The 17,440-nt window shown below is 38.1% G+C and overlaps 1 protein-coding gene across 1 annotated transcript in view; it reads right to left on the reverse strand.

Moving 5' to 3' along the window:
- Positions 1-8,289: 8,289 nt before the first annotated feature.
- LOC131430264 (protein MON2 homolog) overlaps positions 8,290-17,440 on the reverse strand; it is a 36,259-nt gene continuing 27,108 nt past the window's right edge. The window contains exons 3-8 of the mRNA XM_058595083.1: positions 16,956-17,381; positions 16,185-16,879; positions 15,743-16,120; positions 10,028-10,510; positions 9,890-9,972; positions 8,290-9,831 (exon numbers count right to left, since the gene is read on the reverse strand). Of these exons, the coding sequence (XP_058451066.1) occupies positions 9,605-9,831; positions 9,890-9,972; positions 10,028-10,510; positions 15,743-16,120; positions 16,185-16,879; positions 16,956-17,381 (2,292 nt within the window). The 3' untranslated portion in view covers positions 8,290-9,604. The remainder of the gene's footprint in view (positions 9,832-9,889; positions 9,973-10,027; positions 10,511-15,742; positions 16,121-16,184; positions 16,880-16,955; positions 17,382-17,440) is intronic.

The following is a 17,440-nucleotide window of genomic DNA, read 5'->3' on the forward strand; positions in this document are numbered from 1 at the left end:
TCGCCTAGCGGTTATTACGGGTCTTTTTCTGTCGGATTCTCGCCATACAAGATTGACAGAACCGTTTTGAATCGGTTCTACATTTTTAGCGTCTTGGTTCTATTTTTTCATTTAAAAGTACATATGAAAGGCAATAAGTTATTGTCCTTCATATATACTAATTATGGAAAATGTTATTGTCAATAACATTGCTTTCTCACTACCAAACATACCCATAGTTTAATCTTATTTACCTCGTCTCAAGCTTCGTTTCATGCGGGATTGACGAATATCAAATGAAGTCGAATAAAAAAATAAGGAGGAGGAAAATAAACAAGCCACGTACGGCGAGATAATGACGCAATTTTGCTTGGACAATTTTGACAGCAGCCAGAATGCAGCCAGCCTTCTGCCGGTTGCCAGAATTCCTAACAAGCGGGCGGAGGCGGCAATGCAGTGATAGCGGAATTGTGTAATTCGTTTACCAGTAATGTCTTGAGAACTCTTCTGCTTTAATTTAGTTTATTTTAGACCCAGGAATTTTATCAAAAATGGGTAACCCATCATCAAAACTGGTAGTTTTCTGATGTGTCCGATTTTTTTTTCAGATAAAATTTTATTGGGCTCATTTGCTTTAGCTTAACGTGGTCGATTGTCTGGTTGTTATGGAGAGAGAGGCCCGAAGGGAACCTATGAGTTGGGACCAGGCATCACAATACTCGACACACATCCAAAACAAAACCCGTGTCCGATTTTGTTATATTAACAACTTCCAACATACCAGTTTAATAAAAGTTTTTTTTGTTTGATAGTAACACAGATAACAGATATACAGGCTCGAACTAATTTTTTCAAATCCTTTGTAAATTTGTAAATTGCTATACGTTGGAAACACTACTGCCACCTATTCGACTATTCACCGCGACCATTACAAACGTTCCAATACGTTCCGCAATGATAACAAAATCCTCCTACCTGTTGAACAAATATTCCAACTAAAACAATTTTAACACTTCCCTAAACAAGTTTATTTCCATGTCGAATAAATCACACGATCGGAATAAAACAAAAACAAACTTGTCATTTTAACCAACAGCCAAACAAAAATCTAGCGTTAAGTGAACTGCCTATACTCGCATATTAGTCCCATATCGATTTTCGCCAATATTGAGTTAGCTTGAGGAATGAAATATATCCTCAATATACTCTCAGAAATTGCAATAACAAATTTTTTCAGTGAAATGTGAAAAAATATCAACTCATGTCTGTCCCATATGCAAAGTATCCGCATATCAGTCCCATTCAGTGCAAATTTCAATAATTTAATTTGTTGCAATATTTGAATAGCAAAGATGTAAAAGCAAAGTCTTGGCTTTACATTCCTTTTGTGGAATTTGGCCTTTCTGTTTCAACAGACTTCGCAGCCGATTCTTAGTGTACAGAATCATTGCATGGCTAGTACTATGGATCCTACTGACACTAAGAACCCTTCCAGGTCGGGGCTCGAACATACGACAACTGGCTTGTAAGACCAGCGTCCTATGCACTGAACCGACAACCCGGGACATAGCAAAGATGTATTACCGATATTTCATGTAATAATATAATAACAGTAATAGGTAGCACAATAAATCAAAAATTCGGAAATAAAATTTTAATCGTCTTTTTCTCGACATGCCGATTTTCCATATGGAACTAATATGCAAGTATGTACAGTGAAATTGCAAGTATTGCACCCAAAATTGTGTCTCATGAGAAAGCGGAACCCAAATCGTGGTGGCACCAAATACAAATAATAATACCCCTAAGTCCCATACAAACAAACCGCCAATGTTTGGTTCACAGCCTGAACAAGTAAGCCTAGCAAATTACTCCCTTTTGTTGCGATAGTTTGAAAATGTGGAAGGAGATCGTTTCTAGCAAGGCTTTATGCTAGTTGCTACGGCGCAAAACAAGTTTGTTTGTTCATGTTTTCCGTTGCTGTATTGCAACAAATTCAAAGGTACACTCCAGCTTATCGATGGATGAAGAATTGCGATATATTTTGGCAGTGATGGGACTTTATTTCATAAACGGGCCTTGGTGTGGAACATGGGTACGATTCGTATACGTACCACGGAAACAGCGATTAACGCTCTACACGATAAAATAAAAGTTAAAAGAGAAACAAATGCAAGCTGTGTATGCGTTTTCCCAATAGTCACTCATCTATAGTCCAATCCACGTGCGAATGTGTTGGTGTGGCTATTCTCAGCAGTTGAAAGGTTAATGCTAGTGTGAGTGTGTCGAAATAACCCAGTGAATTTTGTCGAGCCGCATCGTGCCAATTATTGAAGACATATATGCAATAAAAAACACTGCAATGCCAAGAGAACAGTTGAGAAAGACATAAAATCGTTCATGAAACTCTATACCACGTAATGGTACTGTCTTCTACTTGGTTCATTAGTCCATAGCTTACGAAATTCTATATGCATTTTTCGCAGTGTATGATTATGAGTCAAAAATGTTTTTCCTCAGTGTAAAATTGAACCCACAACAAACTTTGACTTCGGCTCGCACACATTCCAATTTCGTATATGAATAGATCTGCGCAATCTGCATCGGTGTGAGTAACTAAGACGTCAAATTGCTCAATGCGTGACCCAGACAAATTGATTATACACGCTTAAAAATAGTTACTCAAAAATGAGTAAGATCTCACTCATCTACAAAAAAAGTGGAACAACTCTAATTTAGAGTAACTCCGAAGTTACTCAAATTTGAGTTCTTCTACTGGAAACGATATTTGGGTAAAATCTACTCATTTACTGAGTAATACTTTATTTGTACATGTACCAAAAATAGAGTAACTATCACTCAAATTTTGAGTGAAATTTGATTTCACATATACCAAATTTGCAAAAAAATTGCTCCTTTTCTGAGTGTATTGTATTAAAATATTAAGTAATTGAACTCAATACTATATAAAGTGGTGGTTGCTTGGAGTAGTGTGTCAATCGCAAATTAACATACATGTCAGTTATGCTCAGGCACCAATCATACACTTATTCCTCAGAAATGACATTTGAGCATATTCGGTTTCATGCTAAAGCACAACACGGAGTTTATCATTCCGGTTTTTGCAGACACAACACCGTTTGTGTTGAGCGACTCACCCTCGAAATACGCGATCTCACTAACAAAATATACAACCTGCTGCTACAAATAGTTATTACAACTTTTAGACTGATCTTGCGAATAAAAAAAAACGAGTTATTGCGTTAAACTCAAATTTAAAGTAGGAGTTACTCAATATCATTGATGATAACTACTCAATTTTTGACGTTTCCATGTATCATTTGAAAATGAGTAACTAGTACTCAAACTTTGAGTAACTTTTTCTAAGCGTGTAGCCCGAACGGTGGCAGACACAGCAGTTTTTCTCTCACGATGGATGAACTTATTAATTGAATTATTTTTTATTAGTATTATGACGTAAAGGTTCCCCGCATTTAGCAGTTGTTGGAAAAATTCCTACTTCTCTGACGGGAGTGATTTGCAATGAGAAAAACCACCCATCTGACACCGGCATGTGAGCACCAGCCATTTGAAAGTATACCGATTACGTTGAGCCCCTCGCGTTTCGAGCCCCAAACACTGCGATGTTTTGATACTCATCGCGACTCTCAAATTGTAAAAATTATCTCCACTTGATGTCCCAAAACACTGTCTGCTGTATTTTAGGTAAACCGACAAGTTATTGGGAGAGAGTCGACAAAAAATTCACTAATTTTCGTGCACTAAACAAGGTAAACGCGTATAACAAATGTATTACTGTTTGATTGTTTACGTTGCAATCAGCAGATTTTGAAGTTTCGATTTTGATCTCTTCAAGATGGCGTCGTGACAGGGGGCCGAGAAAAACGGATGGCTACCATAACGATTCGATGAACTTGTTCTTACCCTTCAGTGTTGCTAGTTTTATAGAAAACTCGTTAAAGTACATTGTCACTCTGACAGTGTATCATGACAGTGTACCGCACGATGCAAAATGTCCTTGAAAATTTGTCGAAGTATTCCGTATTATAATTTGTATTTGGTGGCACCTCGTGTCAATCGTGGTGACATCTGCAAATGTTTTGCCTAGCAGATTGAGAAAATTTAACACACAGTTCATAAGCGAGCCTGTATATCTGTTTTCTGTGACCTAGTTAAGATAGTCGTTGATTAGATAGGATTGGTATTCATTCCTTAGATTAGAATTGGTATTCATTCCAATGTTGCCAGGTATACCGAATTATCGGTATTTATACAGATATTTGACCTCTATACCGCAATACAGATATGTACTCCCAAAATACCGATAATTCACGAATCGTACAGATAAATACCGGTTTTCGTTGATAGCATGGAGAGACAGGAGAAAAGGTTGGTACGAGACCTTTTTTTGCTCACCAAAATGAGCTTTGGTGACATTTCCGAGAAGTTATGTTGACGAGATTCAGATACCGATTTGGTTCAGATAGATTTTTGCGTCGAATACAAACGCTCATTTATTCATTCCGCGGTATTCACTATCGGATTACTCGAATTTGAGATTGTGAGAAACTGATGGCTCTTGGAAGAAGCTTTGACGAACCAGGCTGAAAGTCTCTTAAATAATAAAAAAAATTATTCTAAACTATTGAAAGAGTTCCATTTTGGAGTAGAGTGACCCTTATTTCCGGTACTTCTGACTTACGGACACAGAATCCGGGGACTAACGTGCCTTTATCAAAACAGACGAACGGTAACCGTCTCGGTGATGAAAACAAAGTACAGTCAGTCGCAAAATCGAGTGCACACATACAGTTCCAAATTCCAAAGTTCCATACAGTTTTAAATGGCATTAATTATAGTTTGATAATAACTCTATTTCTTTTTCATACGAATAGCGATCAAAAGAAGAATAATAACAATGGAATTTATTAGAAATTCGTTATACGAAAGCAAAGATTTTGATGCTGATCTTGCAAAATTGAGTGAACAGTCAACTTATTGTTAATAAAAACAAGTTTGAATGTCGCTAGTCATAAAAAAATCTTATTAAGTATTTGGTGTGTGTCCCTTTGGTATGTATCACGGTTTGTAAACGACGCGGCATCGATTCCACCAGATTTTTGGACACTGTTAGTGGAATATTCTCCCAAATTTTTTGAATTGCCGTTTTGAGGTTTTTCTTATTTGTTGGGTAACATTTTTTAGTCTGTTCTTCACCTCACACCACCAATACTCAAAAGGATTCAAATCAGTTGATTGTTTCGGCACATTATAGAGCAACCACTTGCTGGAAGCAATAACCCTGTGATAATTTCAATTTTTCCACCGAAGGTTGAAGATTGCGTTTTATTATGTTTAGATTTTTCGAATTCCCTTCGAATTTCCATTTTTTATGATTTTGAATACTGTAGAATGTGGTCTTCATATGATTGCTGTAATTTCCACAATTTTCCACGACAGCAAAGACCTGAGTTCGCGTGGTAATATCCGTTTTCTTTCTTTTCATAGCCATTTCGATTCTTTTTTTTCTTTTTTTGTATGATTGGAACGGTTACAATGACCATACATCCAGCGGTTTCGTTTATAGTCACATGGACTTTACTAATTTTGACTACCGATGGTACCTCGTGGCGTCGCACCGCCAAGCCACTTCAGCACGAAAAAACTTTCTTTCTTCTCTCGAATTACTCGAATTTCTAACGCACTATCCGCGAATCAACGTGCTTACACGTTGAGAGCTCCACCGGAAGTGGTCATTTCGATTAAAACAGTTTATTTGCAATTAACAATGAATTTGATCACTGACCTAGCAGCTGACCAGGGATGTCAGGTCATTTTTTCCAAAATCTGTAATCAAACCAAAAACCTGTCTGTGAAAATCTGTGCCCGTTTTCTGTATCATAATAGCAGATCAAAATCAATTTGGTGAGCAAAAAAGAGATCTCACCACAAACGAGATTCCAGACATGACAGTCACGATCTTTTTTGGCGCACATCTACGGTACTCCGTGAAACTGGCACCAATGGTGATAAATTGGTTGCCCTGCTGAGTTCCCATCATACATCCATAATGCAAATGTCAAACCGTGAGTACTCTTTCGATTCGGTAGCTCATTTGTATATATTGAGATTTTATGGCACACTTTGGTTGAAATGATAACAATGCAATTAACCAAGCGGTGAGTGCGGTCATTTCAGAAGGTACCGGGAACGAACCACATTTTTTAAAAATATTTATAAGCACGTACATGTCTTTATTATCTATCTTTGGTCTCACTACCAACATGCTCATTGCTCTGTACCTTTTTCCTCAACCGCTCTGTACTGTTTGGTGCTAAACTGTACTCGATTTCAAAAATCTGTGATTTATTCCAGAATCTGTGAGAATCTGTGATCATTTTCAGAAATCTGTGAAAATCTGTCATTTTTTAAATCTGTGCAGAAAATTGAAAATCTGTGAATCACAGATTAATCTGTGAACCTGGCATCCCATCAGCTGACAGATGTTAATGTATGACACTGATATAAAACACCTCGAAAATTTTTTTCGATTAACAAATGTATAGAATAGAATATGTTGAAGACATGAGTGTGCAGGTGCACTCAATTTTGCTACATTGAAAACGGCTCATTTATCATATTTTCGATATTATAAAAATACTTAGAAACATTTGGCATACTTTGTATGTACACATTTTAAGCTGAGAAATATATTTATTGTACTCCATCACAAATTTCCATTCATAGTGATATTTGTCTTGGAAATGTTGGAAAAAGTATGAATTATCAGGTGTGTGCACTCAATTTTGCGATAGACTGTATAGTATAGTACAGGAAACAATAAGACGATAGATAAGACCAAGGTCAATTCGGTACTAACATGTGATTAAACATATCGTACGATAGGCTTTTAAGAATGTTACAAAATATCCCAATCTAAGAAATTATGCACAATATGCTTGAATGCCATGTTTAAAACTCGAGTAATGAGCATTATTTATCGTAATTTTCAAAAGGACCTATCGCACGATATGCCTCAATCTCATCACCGGATTGTTATTAACTTCAGCAAGAGCAATATTCGACCTTTAGTGAATAAAATTGAATTCTTTAAAAAATTTACCTCGACATTGAAATCTTTCAAAAGCTATAGTTGAATAACGCCATATACATATTGTTCTTTCCCAAAAACAAAGCGAAAATAAGTAAATTCGAGGTGTCAAATAACAAAGCCGTTGAGTTGAGTATAACAATACCAACTTTAACATACACATGTACTGCCGTTCTTCTCATAATTATCCCATATTCTATAGGATTCCCTCTAGATATGGGATAATTATGCGTGGAACGGCAATATACGTGAAGGACAATGACATTGATGTGTGCATGCGTGATCTTGCCCCGTATTTCAAAGGTTTCTGGATACAAAGCCGCACGGTGATGTTCCCTCCATCGAAAAGGAATTGAAGAGGTTTTTTTTTTCTGGCGTACGCAATGGCACTCGGGTGTGAGATTTAATCATTCTTACTTGGTTATCAATAGCGAAAGAACCAATGACAATCGCTGATCACAAACGAGGGTCAACGGTCTACATGACAATACTGTCTGAAACCTATCTGTAGTATATTACCCTATATAATATAACCCGGACAGCAAGTATTCCTTACTCACCGTGTAGCGACAATCTGACAGGGACATTCATGAATACGATGCGTAGGCGGAAGCAGACCCTGTCAGCTTGGAGCGAAATCAATCTTCAGTTCAGCAACGCCATCGCACGGTGTCACATTCAACATATCACGTCAATTGTATGGGTGCGCAGTGCTGCTATTTTGGCGCGCACGAATTTGACATTTCTCTCCCCTACTTCTGTGTACGAGATTCGATGCGGATTCGCTTGAGGGCGCCATGCTCGCAAAGCAATGTTGGTGCCAATGATTTGTTCGGGAAATGTGAGAGCTGGATATCTTGTTAATATGATGTCTTTGGCGGAAGGAAGATTGCTTGAGAGAGTGCAGACGCTCTGTTACACTATCCGTTTCAGTAAGCCCTGCGAGAAATAGGACAAACGAAAACATTTCTTTGTTGACTCCAAGTACGTTTGAAATAAAATTTTATTTCAAGATATGTCACGAAATACATATATAGAAGTCAACTTTCCGTAATACAAAAACCCAAGTGGTTTTGCTTTGATAAATCACTCTACCTTCATAAAAAATCATACACTTTCATAAAAAACAGTTTACTCAAAGCAGTGATATTTTCGATAGTTGATCTAAACATATAGGATAATTATGCATAAGAACCGTTTTATTCTCAGAGAAGCCCTCATTCAATATAAATTCGTTTCCTTTTTTTATTGTATCCGCGGTTCTCAGTGCGTCTGGTTTTTAGTTTAAGTTTTTTCCCTACAAGGTGTCTGTGTGTGTTCTGTTTCATTCTCACAGGAGTGCCAATGAACTTTAGTACCTCAAATATGATACTCAATTGCGTGCTAAAATACGATTACAATTCGGTTTTAGTAGTACTACGCCTTCTTCATTTGAATTCGTTTTGTAACTCTGGGATTTGCGAAAAGATTTGTAGTGCTTTTGGGCTTACTCAGCAGCCTACCTCAACAGTAGAAGGAACAGAAGATTGATTCGTTTTCCGCGATTGAACGTAATGTCCTACAAGGGTTACTTTTATTTTGATGTATTTTAAAAACGAACGATTTTAGTAGAATTTATATTTAGATTAACACAACCAGTATGTTTGTGAATATTATCTTTTGATTATTTGATCTTAAAAAGTTCATACCTATCATGGACCAGTTTTAAAATGGATTCGCAATTTTTTCCTAGGAGAATCGAACGACTGAACAAGAAATAACTGTAGTAATGTAAGTTTACTGGGCATCCAAAATGTCTATGAACATGAAATAAAAGTTCCGCAAATGCGTATTCAGGATTTCAATAGGAAGTCTAAACGTTATTGTTGGCACTATTACTGCTAATAAGTGGAATTGTTTACTACGGCAACAGATTACGCTGCAAAACTACGCTGTTCGATTTATAAGAATAATAGGATACTAATGCTTCTGAATACTATTGAAATACATATCCTATTGTTTCCCTCAGAAACTATCATAGTGGCGGGGTGAAAGTTATAAGATTTGCCGGTTTGTTTTTGTAGAAGAAAACGAAATCGAATTTTGGTGATGATGAACGAACGATTTTTAGTTGAAGTTATTATTTGCCTACATCGAAATCAGACAAAAAGGAAGGAATCAATCACAATTTTTGCATTCTAACATTTTGCACATGAGTTTCCTACAAAGTAAGTGTTCTAATTCTAAAATTTTTTTACGATAAGAGTTATCAAGCTGACATTCAACCAGTAAAAATATAAATAATTTATGTTTATACAAATACATATCATTCCTGTCTCGCAACGGAGCGCGGGTTGATTCAGTATGTTTTACTGTAGTATTGCGGAAAATGAAGCATTCCGTTCGGTAACGGACTTTGTCGCGAGGACGCGAGCTTCAAAATACTATCTTCGCCAGCAGACCGGAGTCGTACAGTAGTAAAAAGTAAAAACTTCCGGCCGGAAAGGAAACTAGCTAACAGTGGCTGATGCCGTTGCTGTTAACCAGCACGTTGTTGTTGGTCGGAGAGGATGAACTGCTGCTGCTGTTGTTGTTGGTTGCCGATTGCGGAGGCCGCAGCAAATCACAATACTGAAGAAGTGCCTCCCGAAGCGAGCGGGAAACCTCGGCGGACGATGTTGTGGTACATTCCACCAGGTATGGATAAAGGCCGATCAGCTGTTCCCAGGCGGTTGTGCCGACTGTTGATGGAAAGGGAAATTTGAAATGTTACAGGAAGGGTGATGTTAACTGAAGTACCTTTCGCAGGTGGTGCTTTTTTCATTGATATCACAAGGGTAGCGACAGCCTTTAGCACAAATGATATCTCGGACAGTCGATATCTGAAAATGAATTATATTTCTGGTTAAAAGAATTCTCGAAGGTTCTCGAACATACCTTGGCAGAGGAAATTTTCCACTCAATCGCTCGTCGTCGTTGAACTTCCGCAGAACCTCTTCAAAGCGATGCAACAGTGCCGTGATGGCCAATCGTCCTGCGATGCCACCTTCGTTCACTCCACCAGCGAGAGTCGTAGCAGTCGCGTCGGAGTTGTTGTTCGTTTTATTGCTTCCTAGATCGGGTCCAACTCCAATTACCCCATCGTCCAGCAAAGAAAACTGCAATAGTGTTTCGAAGCAGGTCTTTGCGAACTCCTCTCTTAGCTTCAGTTCCGTCTCACACCCTGCGAACGGGGTACTGCCCGTAGTCGCCGAATGGATAGAGCCTTTGTTCAGCAAAACCACAGCATCCAGGATGAACTGCTGGGGAATTTCGTGACTGTAGGGAAGCATCTCATCTCGTATCAGTTCGATCACCTGACAATCGATCGTTTCGTCGAGCACCAGCTCGTCCAGACCGCGATCCTCCACCACACAAACACTGTGCGAATAAGATAGGTTTACGTACATTTATTTATTTATTTATAATCAACAGACACAACATGGATTCAATGATAATTCCTAATAATATAGAACAATTTTTTAAATTTTTTTTTATTTCTAAGTTTCGCCTTCGTCTCATTTGCGCTTTAGCAGTTCATATTGACAAAACGTCAAAATATATACTAAAGACGTGCTTAATCCACCTAGCAGTGCGATGATACTTTTTTTTATCAATCCGCATGTGTTTTTTGCATGTATATTTTTCGGCGTTTTAGTTCTCATGACATTATTTCAATGACTGTCATTTTAAGCGGGCAATTTGAGATTTTCATCACTCATTACCCTGTAATGTCGAAGCTGAAAATTAGATAGAATTTGCATCTAAACGCGTGATAATCAACTGAACATTCCATGAAATGTCGAAGTAAGTTCCACTTTAGAGTTTACGGTAATTTAAGGTACTTCCAGAGCCGGTAGTCAGGAACCAGCATAACCCAAACCGATGGCCATATGACGAATAAATTGCAATAGTTCGACTTTAACGCTTTTCGGGATTGTCATCTTCTATATCGGCTTGAATTTTAAAAATTCATCATCCTGTAATTCCAGAATCGGAAGTCAGAATTGGATAGAATTAATTAATTTAGTTTTTGTCGATATGGATTTTTTTGAGAAAACGATTGAGATTTGAGAAACGATTCGATACTGGATTCAGAAATCGGTGTAGTCGAAGTTAGATAAATTCACCTGAGTAGCTGTGTAGTTTACTTTTCTTTCAACATGTTTGAAAATTAGTGTAGACATCTTTAACAAATCGTAGTGCGAATTGAATCCGAATCGAAAACTGGATACCACTAAAACTGATTTAAGTTTATCGACTATCCAAATCTGCAAACCCGATAAACCTGATTAATTCTCGGTTAACTTTTCAAAAGGGCGCATAAGCAAGTGACAGTTTCTCTTTGTTTACTTTCTCTGCTATTAATTACCAAGCGGTTTCCACGTTTATCACTCAACTCTTTGCATGAAATGATACCCGAAACTTTCGACTTTCAAACACAATATTGATATCAAAGAAAATCGTTTTAATCACATCACAATAATCGAAAGAGAGAGTGATTAAAGAGAAACTGTCACTTGCTTATACGCCCTAATGAAAAATCAACCGAGAATTTATGTGAAATAAACATTTTTATATCAATCACCCTGTATCCCCTAAACCGGAAGTTGGATCTGACTGAAGAGCAAGATGTTTAATAGGATCTTAAAACTTTTCATTTGAATCTTAGGTGATTCTTAGTTTTAATTTGAATCTTAGATCGGTTCAGCCATCTACGAGATAAATGAGTTACATTATTTTAATTTCGTTTCACATATCATACTGTAGATCCGGAACCAGAAGTCGGATCCAAACTTAATTCAGGAACCTTGTGTGGCAGCAAATTGAATGAAATTATTTATCACACGCATTTGCTGATCTTGACGAACTGATTCGAATGGTATATGGGTGTTATGTTCTTCCAGCATTTATTGCTGTAAGTAGTTTAAATCGATATAATTAAGGAATTGCTTTCAACTTGAAAATTCTGCCATCATCTGATTTACTTATGTCATATTCGAATGATTATGTTGCCAAAAACGAACCGTGCTAAAATCGATCCGAGGCAAAATGTCATGAAAAAGGATGCTGTACACAGTCTTTTTGGTACTTAGAAACAATTGTATAAAAAATCGTGTTCTACGTTGCTCCCAAACATTGCTTTGTCATACAATGCACAAAACTCCTACTGCAGGAATAGGGGGAAAAGTCGCTTACACAGAAATATCGATATCTCCGTTAAAAATGGACGGAATTAAACAATCTATATCTTGTTGGATAGCTTTTACCGTGCGGAAGTCTAAAAACATATTCTGTTTTCAAGGTCAATTGTGACAAATATTGTCAAAAAACTGAAAATTTTGACATAAAACTTCGTATAACTCAAAAAGTATACATTCGGTCTCAAAACCATTCTGAGTGACGGGGAGACCTTTCATTTGCGACTAGTTTGATCAAATTCGGTCCAGCCATCTCTGAGATCTCGACCTCTTTGTTGACAACACACATACAGACACACACGGACATTTGCTCAGTTCGTCGAGCTGAATCGATTGGTATATGACATTTGGCCCTACGGAAAATTTTTAAAATATGCACTCGGCCTCGGAAATTTTTTCTAGATTTTAAGCGATTTCTATTATCATTGAATATATATATATATATATATATATATATATATATATATATATATATATATATATATATATATATATATATATATATATATATATATATATATATATATATATATATATATATATATATATATATATATATATATAAAGGTAAAAATTCATTAAAAGGCACACACATTTGCTCAGTTCGTCGAGTTGAATCGATTGATATATGACACTCGGCCCTCTAAGCAATCTAATCTGCATCCAGGATCTTGATTATAGGCCTGGACTACGGAACTAAACTTCCAAAATAAATTCTGGATTTAAATCTGAATTTTGAAACTGAAACCTGGAGCTTAAATTGAGGTTCAGACCTGAGTCGGCAATTGATGGGGCAAATTGATGCCAAAAGCCTTAGAATTGCATGAAACGTGAAAATTAGTGTCAAGTCGAAAAAAAAATTTTTTTTTGAAAAAATCGACTTTCTGGGACATCTAAAGTCCCAGATACTCGATTTTTTTCAAATTTTTTTTTTTCAAGATGACACTAAATCTCAACGTTTCATGCAGTTCTAAGACGTTTGGCATCAAAAAAAATTTCGATTTCCGAAATCTCATGTATGGTGATTTTTCAAGAATGAAAATTTTGAAACCTTAACCGCCGGGTAGCATCTCTTACCCATATCCGATTTAGTTCAAATTTTTCATGGGGACTTTTTTCAAAGTGCCTAAACTTTTGAGTACTACCGCTTTACGAAATTAAAGGTGATCCCAAAATATTGGCACCCTTATATGCATTAGAGCGGTAAAAAAAGTTTTGTCGGTTACGTCACTTATTCCATCATATTTCCGGAATCAAAAGTCACAGCCATATTATTTTCGAACTTGATCAATGGCCCAATAGTAGCTTTCAAACGAGCCTAAGTTTGTTAAAATCGGTTTAGCCATCTTTGATAAAATTGAGCGTTAAAAAAATCATTAAAAGGCACACACACACACACACACACACACACACACACACACACACACACACACACACACACACACACACACACACACACACACACACACACACACACACACACACACACACACACAGAGACATTTTCCGATTTCGTCGAACTGAGTCGAGTTGTACATTCCTTTGGTGGTGGAATTTTTCTTTTCTGTTTCAACACAGACTTCGCAGCCGACTCTTAGAATACTGAATCATTGCATTGCTACTACGATCCTACTGACACTATGAATCGTTCCAGGTAGGGGCTCGAGAACATATGACCACCAGCGCCCTATGCATTGAACCGTCAACCCGAGGTAAATGGTACTCGTCGCGATTTTAGTGCTTTCCAAGCGGAAGATTGGCTTTGACTGAATTATGGGGCGCCTTTTCAAAATTCGCCCTGTGGTATTTCACATGGATAGAACTTAATCGTGAATATCCCTGGTTGTACTTAACGCATCAACATCATTCCTGCTACATTCCATCAAAATATAATTAACAATTTGTAATTAAGCTTTCAACAGTGTGAGAAAACCATAATTACAAACTTTTGATTACAATGAGGAAAACTCGCCACACTTAATTGCCTTTTTCGCACTCGATCTATGGTTTTGAGCTAGTCTCAGTCCCGATATTCAACTGTACGAGTATAGGAGGTAAACCATAATAAAAAATCGATCATTTCTTTTTGTGCGTTAGACGGAACTAGACATCGTGTTGAGGAACTTACACCAACAGCAGCAAAAACAGACCTTCTGCACTCAGGTCGCGCTTTTTGGACGTCGTGGCGAGCAGTTGCCTTCTCAACCAGTAGTGAAAAACAATAACAGATTGTCAGTAATCACATTTATCCTCTGAATACAGAATCTGGAATCGGGAACTGAATTTTGAATTGGATTCTGGAACTGAATTCTGAACTTAATTTCAGATTTAGAATTCAGGTAAAGAATTCTATGTCAGAGCTTAGTTCCAGAATACAGGTCCAGAATTGAAAACTAAGACTCTGGAACTGACTCCTTATTCGGGATTCTAGATTTTTTGAACTGATTTTCGAGTAGATTTGGGTTCCATAATTTATGTTCGGAATTCGAACCAAGAAATCTGATTCAGAAATTCAGTTTCATAAATCTGGTACAAAATTCATAATATGACTGGGGTACAGAACTAAACTTAAGATCTGAACTCGGAACCTGAATGTTGGTTCTGACCTTTAACCCAGAATTAAAATCCTGAATTCTGTTTTAGAATCGACTTGAATTCAGTTTCGTAATCTAATTCCAAATTTCAGATTTAGTATTTTAAACCTACATGCTGGAACTAAATTCGGAACTAAAATTTAGGAACTAGATTTTGGAACTGATTGCAGTTCTTCAATTCTGGTTCGAAATTCGAGTCGTGCTAGAATTGAATTCGGTACTTGGATTCGGAAAATGCGTTAAGGTCCGAAATTTTGAAACTAAATTCAAAAAATGATTTCCAAATCTAAATTCTCAACCTGAATTTTGCAACAGAATTCGGAGCATACATCAGGAATTTAGTCCTTGAATTCGATTCCTAATTCCAAAATACTGATACAGAACTTGGGTTCTGGTGTAGATAAATGAATGATAACAAAAAGTAATCAAAAGTTGTTAACATCGAATAAACTCCACGAAGCGTTTCTTTTTAGAACCATTGAAATATTCTTAAAGTACCATGCGAAGTTTTCCTCTTCAGTTTGTATGTGAATATATATGAATATTTTTTAAACTCGTTTGTTCTGCGTTATTTAATTGTGTGGTAGAATATGTTTATCGACAATAAGTCAAACTTTATTATAGATGTACCGTTACAATTCTGGAAGCGAAGCAGTAAAAGTTGCAAAATTTACGCAAACATTAGATGACTGTTGATGAACGATTCTAGATATAGGAATGTGTAAAAGAATCTTGTAAATTTTGTTCGTATTCACGTCCTCCAATTATGGCTGTGAATTTGTTTTCGCTCGTCACGCTATAAAACAGTATTCACTTACCTTTTCGGGAACAGAAACTGATCCAACGTGTCCGACAAATCTTTCCACAAAGGTGCGAACGGTTTGGGATGCTTCCGAGCCACCGGTAGGCCGGTATGCAGCACAGTCATTAAACTGGAAATTGCCAGCTTCCAGGTACTGGCCGACATACAGTTGTACTTCAGTGACAGTGGCAGGTGTAGCGCTTTGATGATTTCATGTAGAATCTGACCTTCGATGACCGTTTCGTCGGCTGCCGTTCGCTGGTACAGCTTGACCGCAACCGTTAGTGCTTTCTCTCCGAAAGGAATGTAGTTCATGCTGACCCATTCGACTCCGTTACTAGTCGGTAGCTGATGAGCAGTTCCGCCGCTACCGGAACGGGTGGATTTGATAGGCCTACAATAAAAAGAAGTTGGTTTCGAAATGATTTTCGAAAATTAGACCGATTCTGTTTGCAAACCTTGTCTCAACACGATCGAAAGATGGCGGTACGCAGGCAAACTTACTAAAGCTCAACAACTGTTTGAAGATGGCTGATATCATGTGTTTCAAGTTGGTTCCATCTTTACCGCCTCCGATTGCTTCTTTCTGCAACAGCTCCATACAGTCCAGAACACCGTCGTGCAGCGGAGTCAGCAGAGAATCGGAAATAGTGGACATTATGTAGGGCGTCGAATCACTGTGAACTGGTACAGCCACGGCATTCATCAGTACCGTACACAACTGGGTCAGGTCCTTGTTAGTGAAGCGCGTTCGAATGTGCTGAAACAAAGCCGGAAAGATTTGCACCAACGCCGTCAAAAACGCCTGACTCGGTATGTAGATGTCATCTCCTCCTCTATCCGGCCCGTCCGTGGACAACGAAGGTGGCTTGGTGCTTTCGGCTCCTATGGTCAACCAGACTCGCCAGGCTACGTTCCAGATGTCAATTTCTTCGTTAGCTGTCTTTTCAGAATTTTTCGTCGTTTTGATTGATGATTCATCCGTCGGAGGCAAAGGTCGATTGTACAGAATTTCCTGGAATGATTTCAGTGCTGCTAGCGAAACTTCATTGCTTTTGCTAAGGGCAGAGTTTTCAATGAACTCCAACAACAGAGCCCAGGCTCGCGGGAAATCTCCCAACATCTGAAGCAGGGTACGTTTGGTGTTAAAAACCTACCGGAAATAAAAGGGGCAGAGTTACAATCAATAAACATATAAACAACGAATAACACTGGGTCGCGTTTCTCACCCGGGACACACCGGACAGCGTCAGAACCTGCGTTTCGGCCCACTGCTTCTGTGCCGTGTTTCGCGAATGGTGGATCAGTATGTTACCGCTGGTGTCCACCTTTTCGTTGCTTGCACAGCTGGACAGGGCCCGCACCTTGTCCAACAGTGGAAACAGCACCTGCCAGAGAACCGCCTGCCAGGTGGGCGGATTCAGTAAATTTCCGTGGGCGGAAATTGTCGAAAACAGAGTCTGCCCAGCCGACTTGCGGACCGCTGGTCTCGGATCGACGCACAGATCGCCGAGCCGCGCGTACAAACACATCCACAGACGATCGAAGTGGGGCATGTTGAGCGTCCCGGGGAAGTCCGGCAATACCGACGTGTCGTCGCAAACCGTTTGCGACAGTTTCTCCTGATTTTGATTGAAGTAGTCGGAGATGTTCCACTGAAACGATTGAAGCTTGTTGGCAACATTGACTTAAAAATGGTTATGCTGACCGGAAA

This window comes from Malaya genurostris, chromosome 2 (assembly GCF_030247185.1).
Source record: "Malaya genurostris strain Urasoe2022 chromosome 2, Malgen_1.1, whole genome shotgun sequence".
NCBI classification, from domain to species: domain Eukaryota; kingdom Metazoa; phylum Arthropoda; class Insecta; order Diptera; family Culicidae; genus Malaya; species Malaya genurostris.